At 27.8% G+C, this 19,276-nt stretch overlaps 1 protein-coding gene across 3 annotated transcripts; it reads left to right on the top strand.

Annotated features, from left to right (window-relative positions):
- The first annotated feature begins 5,967 nt into the window (after nt 1-5,967).
- On the top strand, nt 5,968-19,005 carry LOC120069413 (low-specificity L-threonine aldolase 1-like). 3 transcript variants are annotated; one of them, XM_039021152.2, is made up of 11 exons: nt 5,980-6,088; nt 6,456-6,553; nt 7,853-8,321; nt 9,277-9,388; nt 11,667-11,717; nt 12,339-12,410; nt 13,216-13,348; nt 13,429-13,487; nt 17,023-17,123; nt 17,952-18,018; nt 18,813-19,005. In XM_039021152.2, exons 3-11 carry the CDS (start codon nt 7,870-7,872, stop codon nt 18,849-18,851), a joined length of 1,086 nt encoding a protein of 361 aa, XP_038877080.2. In that variant the 5' UTR covers nt 5,980-6,088; nt 6,456-6,553; nt 7,853-7,869; the 3' UTR covers nt 18,852-19,005. The 3 variants fall into 3 exon arrangements, with proteins under 3 accessions (XP_038877079.2, XP_038877081.2, XP_038877080.2); XM_039021151.2 differs by lacking the exon at nt 6,456-6,553 and having other exon boundaries at nt 5,968-6,088; XM_039021153.2 differs by lacking the exons at nt 6,456-6,553; nt 11,667-11,717 and having other exon boundaries at nt 5,968-6,088.
- Nucleotides 19,006-19,276: the final 271 nt, after the last annotated feature.

The following is a 19,276-nucleotide window of genomic DNA, read 5'->3' as shown; positions in this document are numbered from 1 at the left end:
TTATTTCTTTACTTAACCGACATAGTCATATAATAATTTATTTTTCTTTACAAACTTACTAGATTTTTCTTCTGAAATATTGTTCTATGTCATCTTTATTTATTTTTTAGATATTTACTTGTTTAGATATTTGTTTAATTAAGATTTTATTTGTCAATTATTCAAGGATATCTATGGACCAACTTTTAACCTTATATATTAAATCTAAAATTGGTCTTCTCTAACAAGCCTTACAAAATAAAAAATGTTAGCTTGTAATTTATGCACATACTTGGGTTGTTACAGATAACATGCTATCAGCGGTAGCTTCTATCAATGATAACTACTAACCACTTTATTGTCCATTTCCTTATCCTTTACAAACATTCATACGGTCCCTTTTTTTATTTGGAATACCTCTCAACGGCACTTCCGTAAAAACAATGAACAGCCAAACTAAACCCTTCTTCGTTTGATTTTGTAAACAAATATTACGGTACATAAATATACAAATACAAAAAGTATACATATCAAAGAAAAAATATGTAACTAATATACTTTAAATATCGTATATTAGTTGACTGATATACCAAAAAGTATAGGTTTGTTAAAAGGGCAAAATTGGAATACCAAATAAACGAAAATTTAAATTTAAGCATTTTGCTATATCTACAATTTTTCATATGTTGAAGGCACGCCCCTAATCATACATTTTTTATTTGCCACCTATTGCAAATTCCTTTTATATTTAATGTTTTGTTATAATAATCAAACTTGGTGATTGACATGTTGGTGTTAAGTCACTTATGAATTTGGTACTTTCAAGTCTTGGGTACAAAACTCAACATCATAATTTTTATGAAAAAAAAAAAAAAAGAAAGAAAGAAAGAAGAAACAAAAATCAGATAAAAAAAGAAATTAAAAAAAAAAACGGAAAAAGGAAAGAAAAGAAAAGAAAGAGACAAGGAGAATGGAACGACTTGTTGATAGAAAATATGTAGACCAATAATGTGATAGATCTAATTATATCACAAGGAGAATGGAACGACTTGTTGATAGAAAATAATAATGTGATAGATCTAATTATATCACAAGGAGAATGGAACGAGTTGTTGATATTTTATCAATTATACAACTTTAACTATATATGGATGTCTCTCTAATCTATACTTAATATGTGATTAATATTTTTTAAAAAAATTATCAAACAATAATTAATTTTTACGAAATGAGAAAAAAAAAATTATTGTGTGAAACCATTATTGAAATAAATATTATTTCATTTATTGTTATATGATATCTAATAATAATTAATTTTATTTACATTAATAAATAATAATAATGCTAATTCATAAATTCAAAAAAAGTTAGTAATATTTAACGATAAGAAATTATAATCAAAGTTCAAAATAACATATGAAAGAAAAAAAAAACAAGTATGATTTCTTTTAGATTCAATTATTAAAAAAAAATATACTGTGAACTATTCAATTTAGATTGATTACAAAAAATGCCCCTAATCTTTGTAATTTGTGTAAAAAATGCTCGAGAACTTTTAAAAATGTAAAAAATATCTTTAAACTTAAAAATAAAATAAAACATCTTATCATTAGTTTTGGATGTAAACCATTAAAGTTTTGTTTCAAAAATATTTCAAGACTTTCAAAAGTTTCAAAATACGTTTAAACTTAAAAACAAAAGTTTAAAAATACCCCACAAATTGTTAATGCCTTGCTACAAAAATAAGTCTAATTTTTTAAAAATTAAAGTTTAAAAATGCTCTTACAGTTAGATAATCAATTTGTTTGAAGTTTTATTGATTTTGAAAATAATCCATTTTTAAACGAATTATATAAATATAATCATTTTTTTTCATATAAATACTTTAGTTATCTTTCTAATTTTTACACCAATTTTCTAAGCACCAAAATAAAAACTAAAGTTTTAAGTTAAAACATAAAATCTCACAAAATTCCATAATTAAAATTATCTTCCTTTAAAACATACAAAACGCTAAATAGATGATCTTTTCTAATTTCAGTTCATTTACCTTAAATGAAGTGTGCATATTGAATAAAGATGATATTGAAGAAGAGATGGATGAAAAAAGAGAAAAATAGAGATGCAAGACAGTATTAACAGTTTCTGTTGGTATAATAGTAAGAATCTTTTGAACTTTTTTTTTTTTTTACTTTAAGGATATTTTCTAAACTTTTGAAAGTTCAAGTATATTTTTGGCATAAAACACTAACGGTTTCCATCCAAAACTAACGGTAAAGGTATTTTTGAACTCATATAGTAATTTAAAGGTATTTTTGACACTTTTGAAAGTTTAAGAGTATTTTTGACATAAAATATAAAGTTTAGGGACATTTTGTATAATTTAGCCTTCAATTTATTATACTCTTAAATATTTAAAAGTTTAATTTCAACCTTTAAATTTTATAATTTATTTCAAAACAATCCTTAAGATTTTGTTATTAAATTCACATCCAGAAAATTTTTTGTCTACACATGTGTTGTTTATGTAAACAAATCTAAACAAAGACAGGAAGTAGCTATGGGCGGTTAGAAAACAAATCAAAATCAAAATAACAAAAGATTGGGGGTGTGAGAAGTTGAAAAGAGAAAGATAACATATATGGTTGAAGACGCAACATGTCGTTGTTTCCCATATATATATATATAGATTTATTCACATAAGTTGAATATGTAGATATAAACCTTTAAGACTTTGTTTTTGAAACTACCCAAATCACCTCATATCAACTGAGGTAATTATCTTCACTTATATATAATATGAATCTCTCTTTTTTTAACCAACATGAAACTTTTACACTTACTACCTTGGTTAAGGTAATATATAGATTATATAAAAAGGAGTATTTACAGTAAATTGCAAAATTGGACAAAATATTTCAAATGTAGCTAAAATAATAAAGATATTGCATATATAGTAAATTGGTTTTCTTTTATATTTAAACTTCCCGTAATTTCAATTTTAACCTGATAGTAGTGTATCACTAATAGACTTCAACATATGCCTAAAGTCTATCACTAATGGACTGATATTACATGTGAATATATGTCTACCACTGACAGAAATTTATCATCGATATAAGTCTATCCCTTATAGACTATGATATTTTCTTGTCATTTTATGTAGAAATATAATTTTATCAGCGATAAACTTTTATTCGGTTAATAATTGACTTGTCATGTAGATGTATCACTAAAAGAAGTCTATCATTGATGTGTCATGAAAATTTATCAGTGTTAGATTTTTATCTCTACTTCTTAGTTAACTTCTCATATCAGTGAGACTCTAATCTTTCACTAATAAGATGATATTCTATTCAAATATATCATAGATGAATATCATTCTATCCGTTATAGAATACGATATATATGAATAAAGTTTTTCATTGATAGATTGATATCACAAATTAACATCAGTCTATCATTAATTGGCTATACTATGACATTTAATTCTATCAATTATAGTTTGTTATCAGTCTAATTAATTTACATTCTTTTCTTTTATTGGTTTTTTGTAGTAATTAGAAATCTTGATTTAACTTCCTATAGTTATATTCATGGTTGGCAATGGAATTATAATAAATAATTGCTATGGAAAAAACACTATATTGTTGAGCTTTGGCTTTTCTCCGCCCCACCTACTGAATCGTAAAAAACTATAAAGTTTGTGCATGTAGTCTATCAATGCTAAGCTTCTATTACTCATATACTATACACATCTTGATTGAATTCTATCTGTAATAATGACTATTCATGATAGACTTCAATCAAAATACACGTAACATAGTAGTGATAATAGCGTTAGTGATAGACTTCTATTACTAATTAAAGTCAACGGGCAAACATAAGTAGTCAATTAAGTCTATGAATGATAATCTTCCATCACTAAACTATAAGTTGATCTATCAATGATAGAATCCTATCAATAATATACTTCAATCATAATGTTAAACAATGATAGATTCTTAATAGGGACAGTTGCAAATATAGACATTAGACCCAAAGTATTAACAGATATAACATAATGCGAAAAAGAATTACAAATATGACCAAATCACTGGTAAGACCATATCTATCAGTGATAGACCATATCATTGATAGGATTCTATCAATGATAAACCATATCACTGGTAAGAGTCTATCAACGATAGAAGTCTATCGCTGATAGACTTAGCTATATTTGTAATTTTTTTTAAATGATATTATACACTTGGTTATTATTCTTAAATTGCAATTACCCTTCTTAATCGGCAACAAACTCTTATCACTAGTTGAATTCAATTAGTGATAAGAATTTGTTGATCATTTATAGACTTAATTCAAAATCCAAGTCTTAGTGAAAACTTCTATCACTTATTGATGGATATCAGTGATATGAGACAATTAAAGTAGAAATTTAATATTGTAAAAAAAACAAAAATAAAAACAAAAACGGATGTAAACGCACGCTAAAGAAAACTATGAAGACAACTATTAGAATAAATAAGGTTGTGAGCTAACTAGAAACTCAATTGATAAGAAAAATGATAATAAAAAATAGAACTAAATTGAACAAAAAAAAACTAAAAAACTCAGTTTCGAGATGCTTTGAGAAAAAAAAAAAGACTTAGTGGGAAAAGAAACGAATAAAAAACAATTGAACTTATTTAAATGGGCCAAAATAAAATTGCAAAGATAACCAGTAAAGGAAAAAAATTCAAATTCAAATAGTTGGAAAGAAATCGATTTGTGCTAAAGATTGTGTATTAGTGATATTGATGACTTTTCACTAAGATTTTATTATATTTGTAAATAATTTTAAAAAAATCGCTATTTTGACCATTAATTTAGCTCAATTGGTCATATATAAAAAGTGCAAAAGTTGTAATAAGTTGTAGGTTTCACGGATTGTAAGCACCAAACGAATTTTGAAGGAAATAAAACTCTCCACATTTAGCAAATAATCTCAAATTCAAATACGTCTCGCCATTTAATTTTTCTTTTTTTATTATTTGCAATTGAAATATTATTTATTGATAGATGAGATAATTGTGATGATTCTCAAAAATGAAAATTTTATCCCTTGCAAATAAATAAATAAATGAATTACCTATCCCACCCATAAATGAATTATTAAATTTTTCTTTCTTTCTTTTTTTTTTTTTTAAATGACATTTTAGTCTTATAATTTGAAGTTGGTTCAATTTTAATCTCTATACTTTTATTTAGCCAATCCTAGTCCATATATTATCAATAAATCTTAAATCTAGTCCCTACCACTTGTTCATTGATATTTTCAAAAAGAAAATTTGCTATCTATCCGCACTTTTTATTATAAATATATGTAACATAATTCCATATTATAATTTCTTGGATTAAAATTATTGATATTATTATTTAGTCAAGTACAATAAAATTTAATTTTGAGAAACTAAATTTAATATTTATTGAATGTTTATGAACTAAAATTGAACATTTGAAAGTACAAAAACTAAAAATAAATAAACTTTAAAATATATGGATCCAAATAGTATTCTAACGAAAAACCATTTAACACAAATGGAGGTATAGAAATTTGAATTTCTAACCTTAAAGAGAAGAAAGAATATGGGGAAATACTACGAACTTATGTTGACTTCAACCATTAATACCCCGTTTGACAATCATTTGAATTTCTTAAGAATGATTTACATCTTTCTTAAGTATAATTGTTGAATTTTTAGTCTAATTCAAAAAATAAAAACTACTTGTTTTAGTTATCAAAAGTTGGATTTATTTTTTAAATCATAGGTGAAATTTAGATAACAAAAGAAAAAAATTTGAAAATAGAAATAGCAAAAACTTGCTAAATTATTAACTAGAGAAGAAAAATTCAAATTGGTATGTGTGAAGAGTGCAGCAGCCAGGAAAGTTGGAGAGACTTTTTTTCATATTAAAATATAAAGTGACACCCAAATTCTAAGCCCTAAAAGCCTATAAAAAGGGAAAGCTTTCAAACCTTTTTTGGATTCAAATTTATTTCAAAGTATATTATATCCATCTTATTTTCTCCAACTTTCTGGTCTTATTTTCATAAGACCATAAACCATAGGTAAGAATACTTCTATTTTTTTTTTTTTCCTTTTTCTGTTTCGAATATATGGCGATTAAGGTAATTAGTCTTTATTTGTTCGTGTTGGTTTTTTTTATCTCCATTTTTTCATGTGTTTAAATTCAAGAATCTTGTTTTTGTTTTTCGTTCATAGAATTTTACTATTTATTTATTTTGCAAAAGTATTGTAATTAAAGAGTGGATGAAGAAATCGAATCTCAAACTACGAAATTGACAATATAAATACTATGTCAATTGAATTACGCTCTTGTTGGTAATTTCACTATTTATTGTGAAAAGCTTTGAAGTTGAGACCTGACATGAACAAAGTTTATACTAATACTTTTGAATTTTTAATTTTGTGAAGTGGTTGAAGCACTTCCAATTGAATGACCCACTCAAATTTCTTTTGATTGAGATTTATTGCAACTTGCAACTCTGCTCTCTTAGTTATCCATTTCTAAAGTAAGTAGTTTCATTATTTATGTACCCTTTCCTTTTCCCAATTTATATGAACCACATGATCATATCCAATAAAAAATTATTTTAAATGATAAAATTACTAAAAATATTTACAAATAATTATAAAATATCATAATTTATTTGTGATGGATCGTGATAGACCGTGATAAACTACTATTTATGTCTATATGTGTTATGATAGATACAGATTGTAATCTATATCGGTCTATCACTGTCTATCGCAGATAGATTATAGTATTTTACTATTACTTGTAAATATTTTTGTTCATTTTTCTATATTTGAAAATATCTTTCTTTTTCTATTTTTATTTTTTATTTTCTTATTTTTTAGAAGTATACATAAAATTCTTTTTAGTTTGGTTTATGTTTTGAAAACAATAAATACAAGAGAAGGAATACAGTGTATTTGGGATCTTAGTTTTGAGAAAACAAATTTTGTAAGAAGCTCAAATCTAAAAATAACAAAATACACCTTTTTTTTATTAGGTTTTTTTCTTTTTAATTTTGAAAATTTTGTTTTATATGTATATTGTAGATTTCTTTTTAATTTTAAATAACATAAATATAGTAAATTTCACTAATTTTTTAATTAAAAATAGACCATTTAAACAAATATATTGAAATTTGATTGTTTTTAAAAAGAATAATTAGAATTAACTTTTATATAAGTAAATTAAAATTGATGATACTCTTAGAAAATTCTAAAAATAGAAAAATAAAGGAAACTATTTATACAAAATAACAAAATTTAATCTTTTTGATAGATGCTGATAGAAATTGATAGAAGTCTATTAGTGACATCAGTAATAAAAATTGATAAAAATCTATTATTGATACTATGTATCAGTAATTATTTTTTTATTTTTTTTATTTTTTGTGTCTCTTTCATTAAAAAAAAAAGAAAGAAAAAACATATTAACCAGAATTGAGAATATAACAGGCTCTTATTTTTGTTCTAGTTTTTTAAAGTAAAAATGGAAAAGTAATTTCATCTTTTGAACACATAAAATGCATATGAAGAACATTTAAACAATTAAATATAACATATTAATTTGACATTTTTATTTTGCAAGTAAATTTTTATTTTTCAATTTAAATTTTGTGAGAATAAAAAAACAAGAAAATTGGTACTAAACAAATCCCTATTCCTTTTTTTACTTACAAATAAACAATGAATAGCTACCAAACAATTCTTGTTGTTATTTTGTAAAAAGAGAAGAAAAAAAACACACACACATAAATGACTTGATTCTGATTCTTTTTCTTTTCTTAAATTGATAGCTGCGATAATATAATTGATGAAGATGGCAAGTCGCAGAAAGGTGGATCTGCGGTCCGACACGGTGACAAAACCGACCGAGACAATGCGAGCTGCAATGGCAATTGCAGAGGTAGACGATGATGTGTTGGGAAATGACCCAATTGCCCTCGAGTTAGAAGAAGAGATGGCAAAGATGATGGGAAAAGAAGGAGGGTTATTTGTTCCCTCAGGCACAATGGGGAATCTTATAAGTGTTATTGTGCACTGTGACATTAGAGGGAGTGAAGTGATTCTTGGAGACAATTCTCATATCCACATATATGAAAATGGAGGCATTGCAACCATTGGAGGAGTCCATTCAAGAACAGTGAAGAACAAAGATGATGGAACAATGGACATTGATTTGATTGAAGCTGCCATAAGAGATCCAAAAGGGCAACTTTTGTTCCCGACAACAAGGCTCATTTGTCTAGAGAATACTCATGCAATGTAAGTAAGAATTTTACAGGAATCTTTCGATGTTTTTGTTTTGGTTCTTAAACTTTGAATATTTCCGTTTCTATAGTTTCGTGTTTTAATTCATTTTTCGTTTATAGACTTTCAAATATTTTTCCTTTTCCTCTTTGCTTTTTGGTTTCTAAAATATTTTGATTATTTAGTTTCGAATTTGCATAGTTCTACCTAATTTATCTTTTTAAATACTTTTCTACACCATGATTTTTTTTCCCTACAAATTATATTATATAGAAGACAATTTTAATCAATGTCATTGTTCATATTATTACTATAATATTCTAAAATATGAAATAAAAATATAATATAGTTTAAAGAGTGGAGTTATTAATTCTAAGAAATTGTGGAGTCTTGGAGAGTTGTGGACTACCAAGGCTCAAGAGTTAATAATTCATAAAATTATTTTTTTAGTTGTGGGGCCCACAAAGTCCTTGGATGAAATAACAGAGTGGAGATTTATGTAATGAATAAACTAATTCAACTATAGATAAGATATGACTTATAGAACAATTTGAGATTTTTTAAATGATTTATGGAAAAAATGATAAGGGACATTTCCATGCAAAATTTAGAGATTGAAAGAAGAGATTATTAGTTTTAAGTCAAAGAAGATGCTTTGATTAGTCGAGCTATGTTTAGAATAGGGTGGCATAGATTCGCGACTGGCATTTTTTTTATATATGCATATCAGACATTTATTTTATTTTTAAAATTTGAAAAATGAATGAAAATTTTGTGGCTAGGTATGGAATATATAATGTTCTTTTTGAGAAAAGGTATGAAATATATTGTTCATATGAGGTTTTTTTTTTTATCCAAATATGTTGTTGAGTTTATGAGTTTTTCTGGTAAATATTTCATCTAATAAGTTATTTTTATTTTAACCTTTTTTCAGTTTTTTTATTTTTTTTATTTTGAATTTTTTTAATAGTTCTGGTGGAAGATGCCTCTCTGTAGAATATATCGACAAAGTTGGAGAGTTAGCTAAGAAACATGATTTGAAACTTCACATTGACGGAGCTCGTATTTTCAATGCCTCTGTGGTGAGCTTATCATCATACTCTCTTAAACTTGTTTTCAAAAGAAAATCTCATAATTATTGCAAAATTTAAATATTATGCACATGACTTTTTAAGATTTTTTTTTTTTATAACCATTATTGAAGTAAAATTTCATTTGAATGTGGGACGAAAATTAGTATCTAAAAAAGTGTGACACCGGCCTGAAATGGTGTAGTAAAGTCCCATTTTTTGTTCAATGCACAAGAGATTGCTACTCTCAAATGACAGTTTTGAAACGTTTGTGTAAGATCTATGGTAATATTTTAACTTTTGAAAAAATATAAATATTTTTTAAACAGAGGGCCATAGGAATAACTTTTATAACTAAAAGTCTATCACTCATGGACTGATTACATGCGACTATTGGGGATAAATTAGTTTGTTGATATGCGTTAATGGTCATGCGTTGATCATACGATGGTTTGAAGAGTATGTGTTAAGTGTGTATGCGATGATCATGCGCTCCTGTCACAAGTTTTCTTGCTCTCTCGCCAAGTATAACAAGATCGCAAGTTTCTTGGGATGATACGGGGTCGAACACGAAGACTTGCAACTAAAAGATGAATGTAAGTGATGTGTTTGAGGTGGGAAATAAAAATAAAAAGAAAGAAGCTGATTAACTATGCGTTACTCCTACTCCTAGCTAAACAGACAGTGAGAAATTGAAGTCTAACTATAAGAATCGTTAGAGACGGGACAGCTGTTAACGTGTAATAAGATGCATGGGAAGTCGAGTTGGAGAGGAGACATCACCAAGTCCCTAAGTTTGGTCACAAGGATAATCCCAGCTCGCCACACTCGCGCATCGCGCAGCTCTCAGTGGTCAGCTACATATGTCATATCTCTATGATGCATGATTGATGTTGCATTGAGTATAAGGTTATTTCTATCTCTAGGAATAGTTCCACAACTACTTACCCTCTTGTGTAGTTGGTTATAGATACTTGTTTCTATGAGCGATCATAGACAAGCATTGTGATAACCTCACACTAAGCAAATAGGATTGGCACTCTACACTCACGCGTCACACATCTTTGGGTGGTCTGCTACATGTGTCATATCTTTATGACGCATGATTAAATATGCGATGAATCTTGTGATATGTACTTAGCTCATGGTGGTGAAGAAAAATATGATAAAAGAGACGAAGATGATGAAAATGATATTGAAGGAATTAGAGAGATGCACTAATTACAAAGTGTATTAAATTCTTAAGCCAAAATGTAATACAATACAGAGGTGAGAAAGAGAGGTGGAAGGCTAGATGTAGGCAGTCTCTTGCTTCCATCAGTTGTATGTCAAAGCTGCCGGTGGTGCAATGGATGATCGGGGGAATAGGCCCTCTTGAGCTCTATCTCCAGCGAAGCTCCAATCGTCAATCGAAGGTGGTTATGGAAGTGAAGAACTCTCAGAGAAATTTTTGTTCATGCTCTCATTTGTGATCACAAGAATCTACCCAAGGCAAGTCCCCAGATGCTTGAGTATTGGTTTCAAGGCTCTATTTATAGAGCCAAATGTTGATAACTTTGATAATACCGCTCTGAATCACCATGATTACTGACGCGGTAGGTGAGAATGTCATCATGATCTGATTGCTTTTTAGAAGATCTACTGTGTAGCTCAGATATCCCAAGGTATTCGTTCATATTCGTTTCTTCTGAAGAATCAACGCATTCCATCCACTCTTTGCGAGCATACTTCATGGTTATCATTGTAGTTGCGGCAGTGCATGCGACCAACTTTTCTTCATTGAGATCAGCGCATGTGATTGACTTCTGCGATAACTACAAAATAGACACTTTAACGCATGATAATCCATGATATGGAGTTAGCGGGAATTTTTAGTGTAAATCAACACAAGTTCATTATTTCACATGAATTCTTAGTAATATCAATGCATGTTCTGCTCATCATCCCTCACCATTCTAAGTAAAAGGCTACGATAGCTTGAATTTCTACAAGCTATCAACGACTATCACTCAAACACTTGATATATTACGATAAGAGTAAGATTGAAATTATGAAAATTTTAAATAATGAAGAAAACCAATTTGTTATACCTTAAATATTTTTATAATATTTGCTATAGTTGCCAGTATACTTCATATATATATATATATATATATGAAGTATATACTCTAATTTAGTAGTTTAAACGTTTGATTTTACATTTTTCGTTTCTAGGCCATTTTTCTTTTACATAAAAAGTAATCGTCATATAATGGGGAGTTTCATACATTAACAAAAATTTTCATTTTAGGCAATGGGTGTTCCAGTTGATCGATTAGTACAAGCTGCTGACTCAATATCGGTAGGTCTATCATATATTGTGCTTTATTTTCTTTACTTAAGTGCTAAAATAAAGTGGTTTAAAAAATATTGGTAAGAAACGAGAAAGCTGAAAAACTATTTACAAAAATAGGATGTTTTTGTTATCTTTTATTCAATTGTATCTTCAATAAAGACATAACTCCATTGATGTGAAGAGCGCAACCCCAAGCTGGACAAAAACTATGCCTAGCGTTTGTCAACAACAATGCATTTTTTAGTCAGCGACGGGTCGTGTCTCTTGAGCAACATGACTGACTACTTGCCCTTCTTTTTACACTATTACCTTCAGAGTAAAAAAGAAGTGTTTCATCTTGATCTTGCTCTCACTCTCGCACCACTCACTAACTATATTGTTTTAGCTCTCATGCTCTTACTCTCGCTAAATGCTTGTTCTTGTTCTCACTCTAACTGAATATCTTGTTTTTGTTCTTGTTCTCACTGACTACCTTACTTTTGTTATTGCTTTCGCCTATCTTACTCTCGCTCTCATTCTCGAACTCTTTCTCTTCACCTAGTCTTCTGCCTATCCCTTCCTCTCACTGCAGTCTCCAGCTAAAAAACTTAATGCATTAGTATAATATGTCTTTAATGTTTCACTCAGGTATGCTTATCAAAAGGTCTAGGTGCACCTGTTGGATCAGTTATTATTGGTTCTAAAAGCTTTATTTCTAAGGTAAACATTTTTACTTTTCCACATTGACATTAATTTTTCTCTTATAACCTTTTGTAAGAATTGTACCCTTATGTTAATACCATTATTGGAAATTTTAATGGAATTATGTCAACAATTGGGTTTTTAAAGAAAAAAATTGGCATGGAAATTGAAATTTTTAAATAGTTTTTAATTTATGGTAAAACACCTCAAGAGGAAATTGAGAATAAAGTTCAACTTAGATTATATATTAGAGACATTTCATTTAGGTTTTAGTTGGTTTCAAATTTTCCCTTTGATTTAAGTATATGGTTTCAATTTTCCCCAACTTCTATATATTCTAATATCAAAATGTTGGCTTCATTGAACATATTTAATGAATTTTGTTGACAAAATCTTTTTTTTCTTTTTTTGACAAATTAAACAACAAGGAAATGAGATTAAAATAGAATCAAATGGAACCATCAACATGAGTGAAGTACATTCTAAGGTGGAAAGGAAGACTTTTCATCCTCTTTTTCACTAACTCTCTTGGAATAATAGTTAAGCAACTCATCAAATATCTCTAGAACTTCATTCAACATTATGAATTCGATTTCAAGAATTCAAAATTTTGATCCAGTGTTTTAAGATTTGTTTCATTTTAGTAGCCTATGTACTTTTAAGATGTCCAAATTTTAGATCTCTCGACTCTCAATATAAATCTTTTAGAAAAACAATCTCCACTAAAAGAAATGAGTCTCAAAATATAAGGATTAAAATGGTAATTTAACCTGATCATTAAAAATAATACTTTATTTACACATGCTATTCCTATTGAGATCAGGCTAGAAGGGTTAGGAAAACATTGGGTGGTGGAATGAGGCAAATTGGCATCCTTTGTGCAGCTGGACTTGTTGCTTTAAAAGAGAATGTTCATAAACTTGAAGCTGATCATGACAAAGCCAAACAACTAGCTAGTAATTAAGCATCACACTCTACTCTTAATTCTTATCAACATTTTCAATTATTATTCACCTTTTTTTCTTTTTCAATATAGGCGGATTACACCAAATCAAAGGATTAAAGGTAGATCCAAAATCAGTTGAGACAAACATTGTGAGTATCTTAAAACATAATTAGAATTCTTAGTGATTTATTATGTTTGTGTTTGAGTATATTAGTCTGCTTTTAGTTTTAATTATACATTAGAGTATTTTCAAATATAAAAAAATGAACCAAAATAGTAGTCTATCGTAGTTTATTACGGCTATTATAGATAGACTGTGATATTTGCAGTTTTATCATTTAACATAAATTTTCTTGAAATTATGCTCAGAGATCTTAAAAATAGTTTTTAAAAGTTTATGTGTATACTTAGCTTTTGTTTTGCTATATTAATTGTATTTTGTAAGAGTCAATCAGGTAGATTAAAATTGTAATACCCCTAAATTTTAACTCCAAATGAGGGAACATTACAAAATTAGGCTTTAGCTATCTCCAATAACGATGATATTTTAGAAAAAAACTTTTGGTAGTATAACAATATGAACATAAACACTACAATTTCAAAACACTTGAAAACAAAACTAAGGGCCTATTTGATAGCCAATTCAAATTTTGTTTGATGTTTTCAGATTTACTAATTTTATCGAATATGTATTTGGTTGGTAATCTGAATTCTATTTTGTAAAACAGTTTGTGGATTATGCGATCCAATGCAAATTCTTAAAATAACATTTTTATGTTAACTACATATCTAGATTTTGAATTCAAATTAAAATGTAGAAATATATGAAAAAATATAAAATAAAAAATAAAAAGAATATAGCATATCATGTTATAAGTTCAATTATTTTTGTAAAATTAAAATATGTATTATATAATATATATTATATCCAATTATAAATTAATTACTATACAATTTTTTTAACGTAAAGCAAGTTCATAAATTAATTAGTGATAATTTATATTTAACCTAATATTAAGTGAATAATTATAATTAGTTTTATGGTTTATAAATATATTATCAAATACATTTTGAAAATTTTGTTTAAATTGATTTTTAATTTCTGAATCGATTACCAATGACATATCTTAAAATAAAATATACAATTTTGTTTTCTTTGAATTTCTTGTTTTCAAAATTATGTTTTTAAACCCTAATATTCTCAAACCCTTTCCAAACAAATCCGACATAACTTTTCCGAAACGAAACAAAGTCATTACTCAAACAAACAAGAAAAGAACAACTAAAGCCTATTACAAACCCTAACTTAATCTTTGTCAATCTCCCTCTTCAGGATCACTAAAGTCTTAATACTCATTAACATCTACAAAAACTAGTGAGGGGTCAGTACACAAGTTGTGTACTAGTTACTAGCCCACACCTAAAGAGCAACCAAACAACATATAAGCAACCATTTCAAAACATACAATCGAAGTAAATATCAATTACATCATGTTAAACTCATGAGTTAACTTAAAACCTCTCAAGTTTGCTAAACACTCAAGTTTAATACTCACAAACTAGTTAAGCGAATCCCTTGAGACAAGTTGACCTCAACTAATTGTGTCCAATGCCACTGACAGTTCACGTTGACCCCAAATGACTTTATCCAGAGCCATCAATGTTCTCCGTTGATTCTATTGACTTCATCTAGGACCACCAATAGTTTATATCGGCCTTAACAAATTTCTCTAGGGTTACCAACCTCTCTGTCAACCCTAACTGATTTTATCCAAGGTCATTAACTTCTCCGTCTGCCCCAATTGGCTTCACCAAGAACCATCGGCGTTCTCAAGAATTTTAATACTTTTCATTCAAAACTCAGTATTTACCCTAACTAAATTAATCATGGTCATCGATGCTGCTCTAAAACATGTTTTATGCTAAAACTACATAAAAATACATTAAACATACATATCTTCAACACCTCAACAAACATACTTACGTTCATAGAGCCACATAATAGAATCTCAATATGTTATTCATTACAAAATCAATACAACAAGCATCGAGGCGTGCTCAACCATAGTAAAACATAACATATTTTCAAGATAACATAAGTCCACTTGATTGGAATTGGAATTGGAATGAGGCATTATCATAGTTTTGTTAACGTGAGCTATTGGAAACTTCAAGTTGTTTCCTATACTCCTATTTTCTATTAGTATTACTAGCTTCTTTTACTTTAGAATGCTTTGGGGTTTCTTCATATCGTTTTGATCATACTTTCTTTTGATATTTTAGATTATCTTTTCTTAAGCCAATAAAAAGCGATCTACATTATTTGTCTTTAATGTGACCTCCAACATTTGCTTAATCAATGGTTCTTGCTTAGAAAACATATTTTCTATGTCAATAAGAGAAGGTTGAACTACTACCCAACCTTGAATAATAGCAATAAGACTTTTATATTTAGTTTTTAAGTCCATGAATAATAATTCTCCTTATTCTCAATTTTGAAATAGTAGTAGTAGGATCTAGTTATGAGATTTCATGACACAAATTTTTTACCTCATGGAGTATTGATTGATAGTCTTCTCTCTTTGAGACACTGATAATAGCTCATTTTTTAGAAACTACAACCTCTAATTACTTTTCTTTGAGAAAACTGGGAAAAACGTGTTCCATGTGCTACCTTTGGTATCTCCATTGTATGGATGTGATCCAACATTTTTTTTTATCAATTGTAATTTTAATTGCAAACATGGCCTAAATTACCCCGATATTCTATTTCCTAAAAGCAGTAGCATCTTTAGGTAGCTTGGCTTTAGTGCCTCCCACAATATCCCGTGAGTCTTGGTCTTAGAGATATGATTTCTTGTATTTGGATCATGTTTTGTAGTTTTGAGTATTGAGTTTCTTGATTCCTCAACAACTTAAAGGTCTTCCATCATCTTGAGTGATGGATGCACTTCGTAAGTAGTTGTATCCTAAATAACGAGCTTTAGAGTCCCAGACTACATACGATCTTTAAAAGCATCACCATAGCAAGTTATGCTAGTTTGACTATCAAATTAACATCAAAGGAGGAGAGACAATCACTTAAAAGAAATAAACTTTTGTTAAGGAGATGTAATTATGTACAATTTTGAGAGAAGACTTTTTCGTTTTCTCAACAATTACTCGCTTGCCTTTCCACACTCCTATGTTTGTCCAACTTTTCTTAGCTTTGCTCTTTTTCTTTCTTTCTTTCTTTGCTCGGTTTATAAATGAAGACGTAACTCCCTCTTATAGGCATGAGATCTTTCTAATCCAAGCAAAAGGATCTTTCTAAGTTCTTTTTAAATTCTACAAATATTCTAGATCTATGAATTATCCTTATCTTTAGAAATTCTCTATAATTCTTTGGATCATAAAAAGATGTTAGCATGTTTCTAAAACATTTCTTTTGAGATACTTTTTATAATCTTCTAGAATAAATCTACTAATATCTACATATAAGTAATTTATTTAGATATTTTAAGAAATTTCTAAAAAGTTAGTGATATCTACCACTTTAAAATTTACTAAGAATTAAATTTAAAACTTTTTAAACCATCATTTTCATTATTGAATATTTATGTATTGCATACTTTTCATTTCTTGTGGGTTTTATTTTGATCTAAAACTTGAATGTATTTATGGATTTATTTGTTTTATGATCAGATATTCTTTGAAATAGAAGACGATTACGGAATCTCAATGGAAACATTATGTAAAAGCTTGGAAGAACGTGGCATTTTTATGATGCTAGAAAGCCAAATAAGGTATATCTTAAAATTAAAATATATATATATTACATTATATTTTCCATTATATTCGTATAGTCAATTTGTGATTACTTTATTAGCTTTTAGGAAAAAAAAATATTTTTAAATTTTTTTCCGAAGCATTTTCCATCCAATATATTTATTGAAAGCTTTTAGGAAAAATGTTTTGATTCGAAAATATTTAAAATAACTTTTGAAAGCATAAAAGTTATAACAAAATGTCAAAGTTATTTACTATCCACACTTTTCGCTAAATTGTATCTAATCAATATTTTTATATGCTAAATTGTCATTTTTTTTAAAGAAAAAAAAAGATTTTATGCTTTGGAAATTTTGGAAGAATATTTTATTTTATTTTATTTCTCATACATAACTTAGAAATTTCTTATATTTTCTATAAAAAAAATAAAGTAATTTTTTTTTGTTATTTTAAAATTTGAGAGAACAACAAAAAAAATTGCCAAAATAACACAATTTTTTTCTGTCTTTTTGAAACCAAGTGTACATGAAAAGTTGAAATTTTTAGTTAAGAAAAGTCATATGCTTATCTAAAATTAAAAAAAAAAATTAAAAAATAATTCTATTGGGCATCAACAATGAGTAAGTTCGAATAACTTTTGAAATAATGAAATGTTTTAATTAATTAAAAAATAAATTTTGGAAGTGCTTTTAAAAATGGGTCCTAACCTATCACATTTGTTGTTGAATATTATATGTCTATAAAGATGGTAGGTTTGAATCTAATCCATATATTTATGAAGTAATATTATATAAAATGAAATGGATTTATTTATTTATTTATTTATTAAACAAGTTTAATTGCAGGGCTAGAATTGTTCTTCATCATCAGATTTCAACAAGTGATGTGCAATACACTTTATCTTGCTTTCAGGTGATCTTCTCATTACTGATTTTTGATAAAATGAAAAAGAGTTTTAATACATCTCTACACTTCAAAAATGTCGAAGGCGTCCATAAATTTTCAATTATATGTCTAATACATCTATACTATATTCAACACTTTTAATTAACAAATCTAATCGACATATATGCTTGCATTTCGTGTCTAAATAATATGACATTAAACTTTCAATTTTTTGAACGAGCTGTCTTTGAATTCAAAACATGCTTAATAGATCGATAATCTATTAGGAACAAAATTAAATTAGACATAAAATCGGAAGTTTATAAATTTATTAGACAACTTTTTAATTAATTTAGGAACATATTCGATATTGAGTTGAAAGTTGGAAATTTATCAATTTTTTGAAGTTCATATAAAAACTATGGCAAATTGCAAAAATCACCTATAAAATATAATGGTAGTTACAATCATACTCTTAAACTTTCAATTTTAAAATTTGAAACCACAAATTGATATAAATGTTATGGTAAGCTTGAGGGTATGAAATGTAATATTTGTATAAGTTTAAGAGTTCAATATTTATCATTTGTGGGTCCAATTTCTACAATTATTATAAGTTTGGGATCCAATTTAACATTTGTGGAAGTTTAGGAATCTAATTTCTATAATTAGAAGTTTGAGGGTATAATTATAACTACAAGCATATTTCAGCCGTTTTTTTTACAATTTACCCTAAAAAGTAACCATAAGTTTTCACACACTCCTCCAATTCTTCTTTAAACTCACAACTGACAGAAACCCTTTCACTTTGGCTTTTGCAGCAAACTCTCAATGGAATTAAAGTTGAAAATGGCAACTAATCAACAACTAACTTTATGTGTCTCTGTCTCTAATAAACAGAGTGGAATTTACCAACTTTGGCTTATGCTAAATATGCCCTTTTCTTTTCTTGTTGTATTAACACATTTCTAATCCCTATGTTGGGTTGTAATAATATTATGTTTCTCTCTTTCACCTTTTTTTTTTGTTAATATTTATGTAGTCCCAACTTTTTTTTGGCGTTGGTAATTTCGTAACTTAATGGTAAGTTAACGGAGTTATTATTTGTCGTCTATTGCGGATCTAAAGCATTGTATCGTAGAAACCACTGCCTTAAATGCAATTTCGGCACGACCTCGATGCGAATCGATCATACCAGTTGCTTTCCAAAGTTAACACAACACCCACCTCAAATGTGTACTTGTCGGAAGGAGAGATAGAATCGATGAGAGAAAAATATTCGCTC

Source organism: Benincasa hispida, chromosome 2 (assembly GCF_027475165.1).
Source record: "Benincasa hispida cultivar pf3 chromosome 2, pf3_genome.v1.1, whole genome shotgun sequence".
NCBI classification, from domain to species: domain Eukaryota; kingdom Viridiplantae; phylum Streptophyta; class Magnoliopsida; order Cucurbitales; family Cucurbitaceae; genus Benincasa; species Benincasa hispida.
This window is presented reverse-complemented; position numbering and strand designations above follow the sequence as displayed.

What these genes read in the sequence shown, in the direction of transcription:
- LOC120069413 (XM_039021151.2), top strand. Translation starts at nt 7,870, where the DNA reads ATGAAGATGGCAAGTCGCAGAAAGGTGGATCTGCGGTCCGACACGGTG. An exon ending in AAGCTGCTGACTCAATATCG is followed by an intron (nt 11,718 to 12,338) that starts GTAGGTCTATCA and finishes TGTTTCACTCAG; the next exon opens with GTATGCTTATCAAAAGGTCT. An exon ending in ACACTTTATCTTGCTTTCAG is followed by an intron (nt 18,019 to 18,812) that starts GTGATCTTCTCA and finishes TGGCTTTTGCAG; the next exon opens with CAAACTCTCAATGGAATTAA.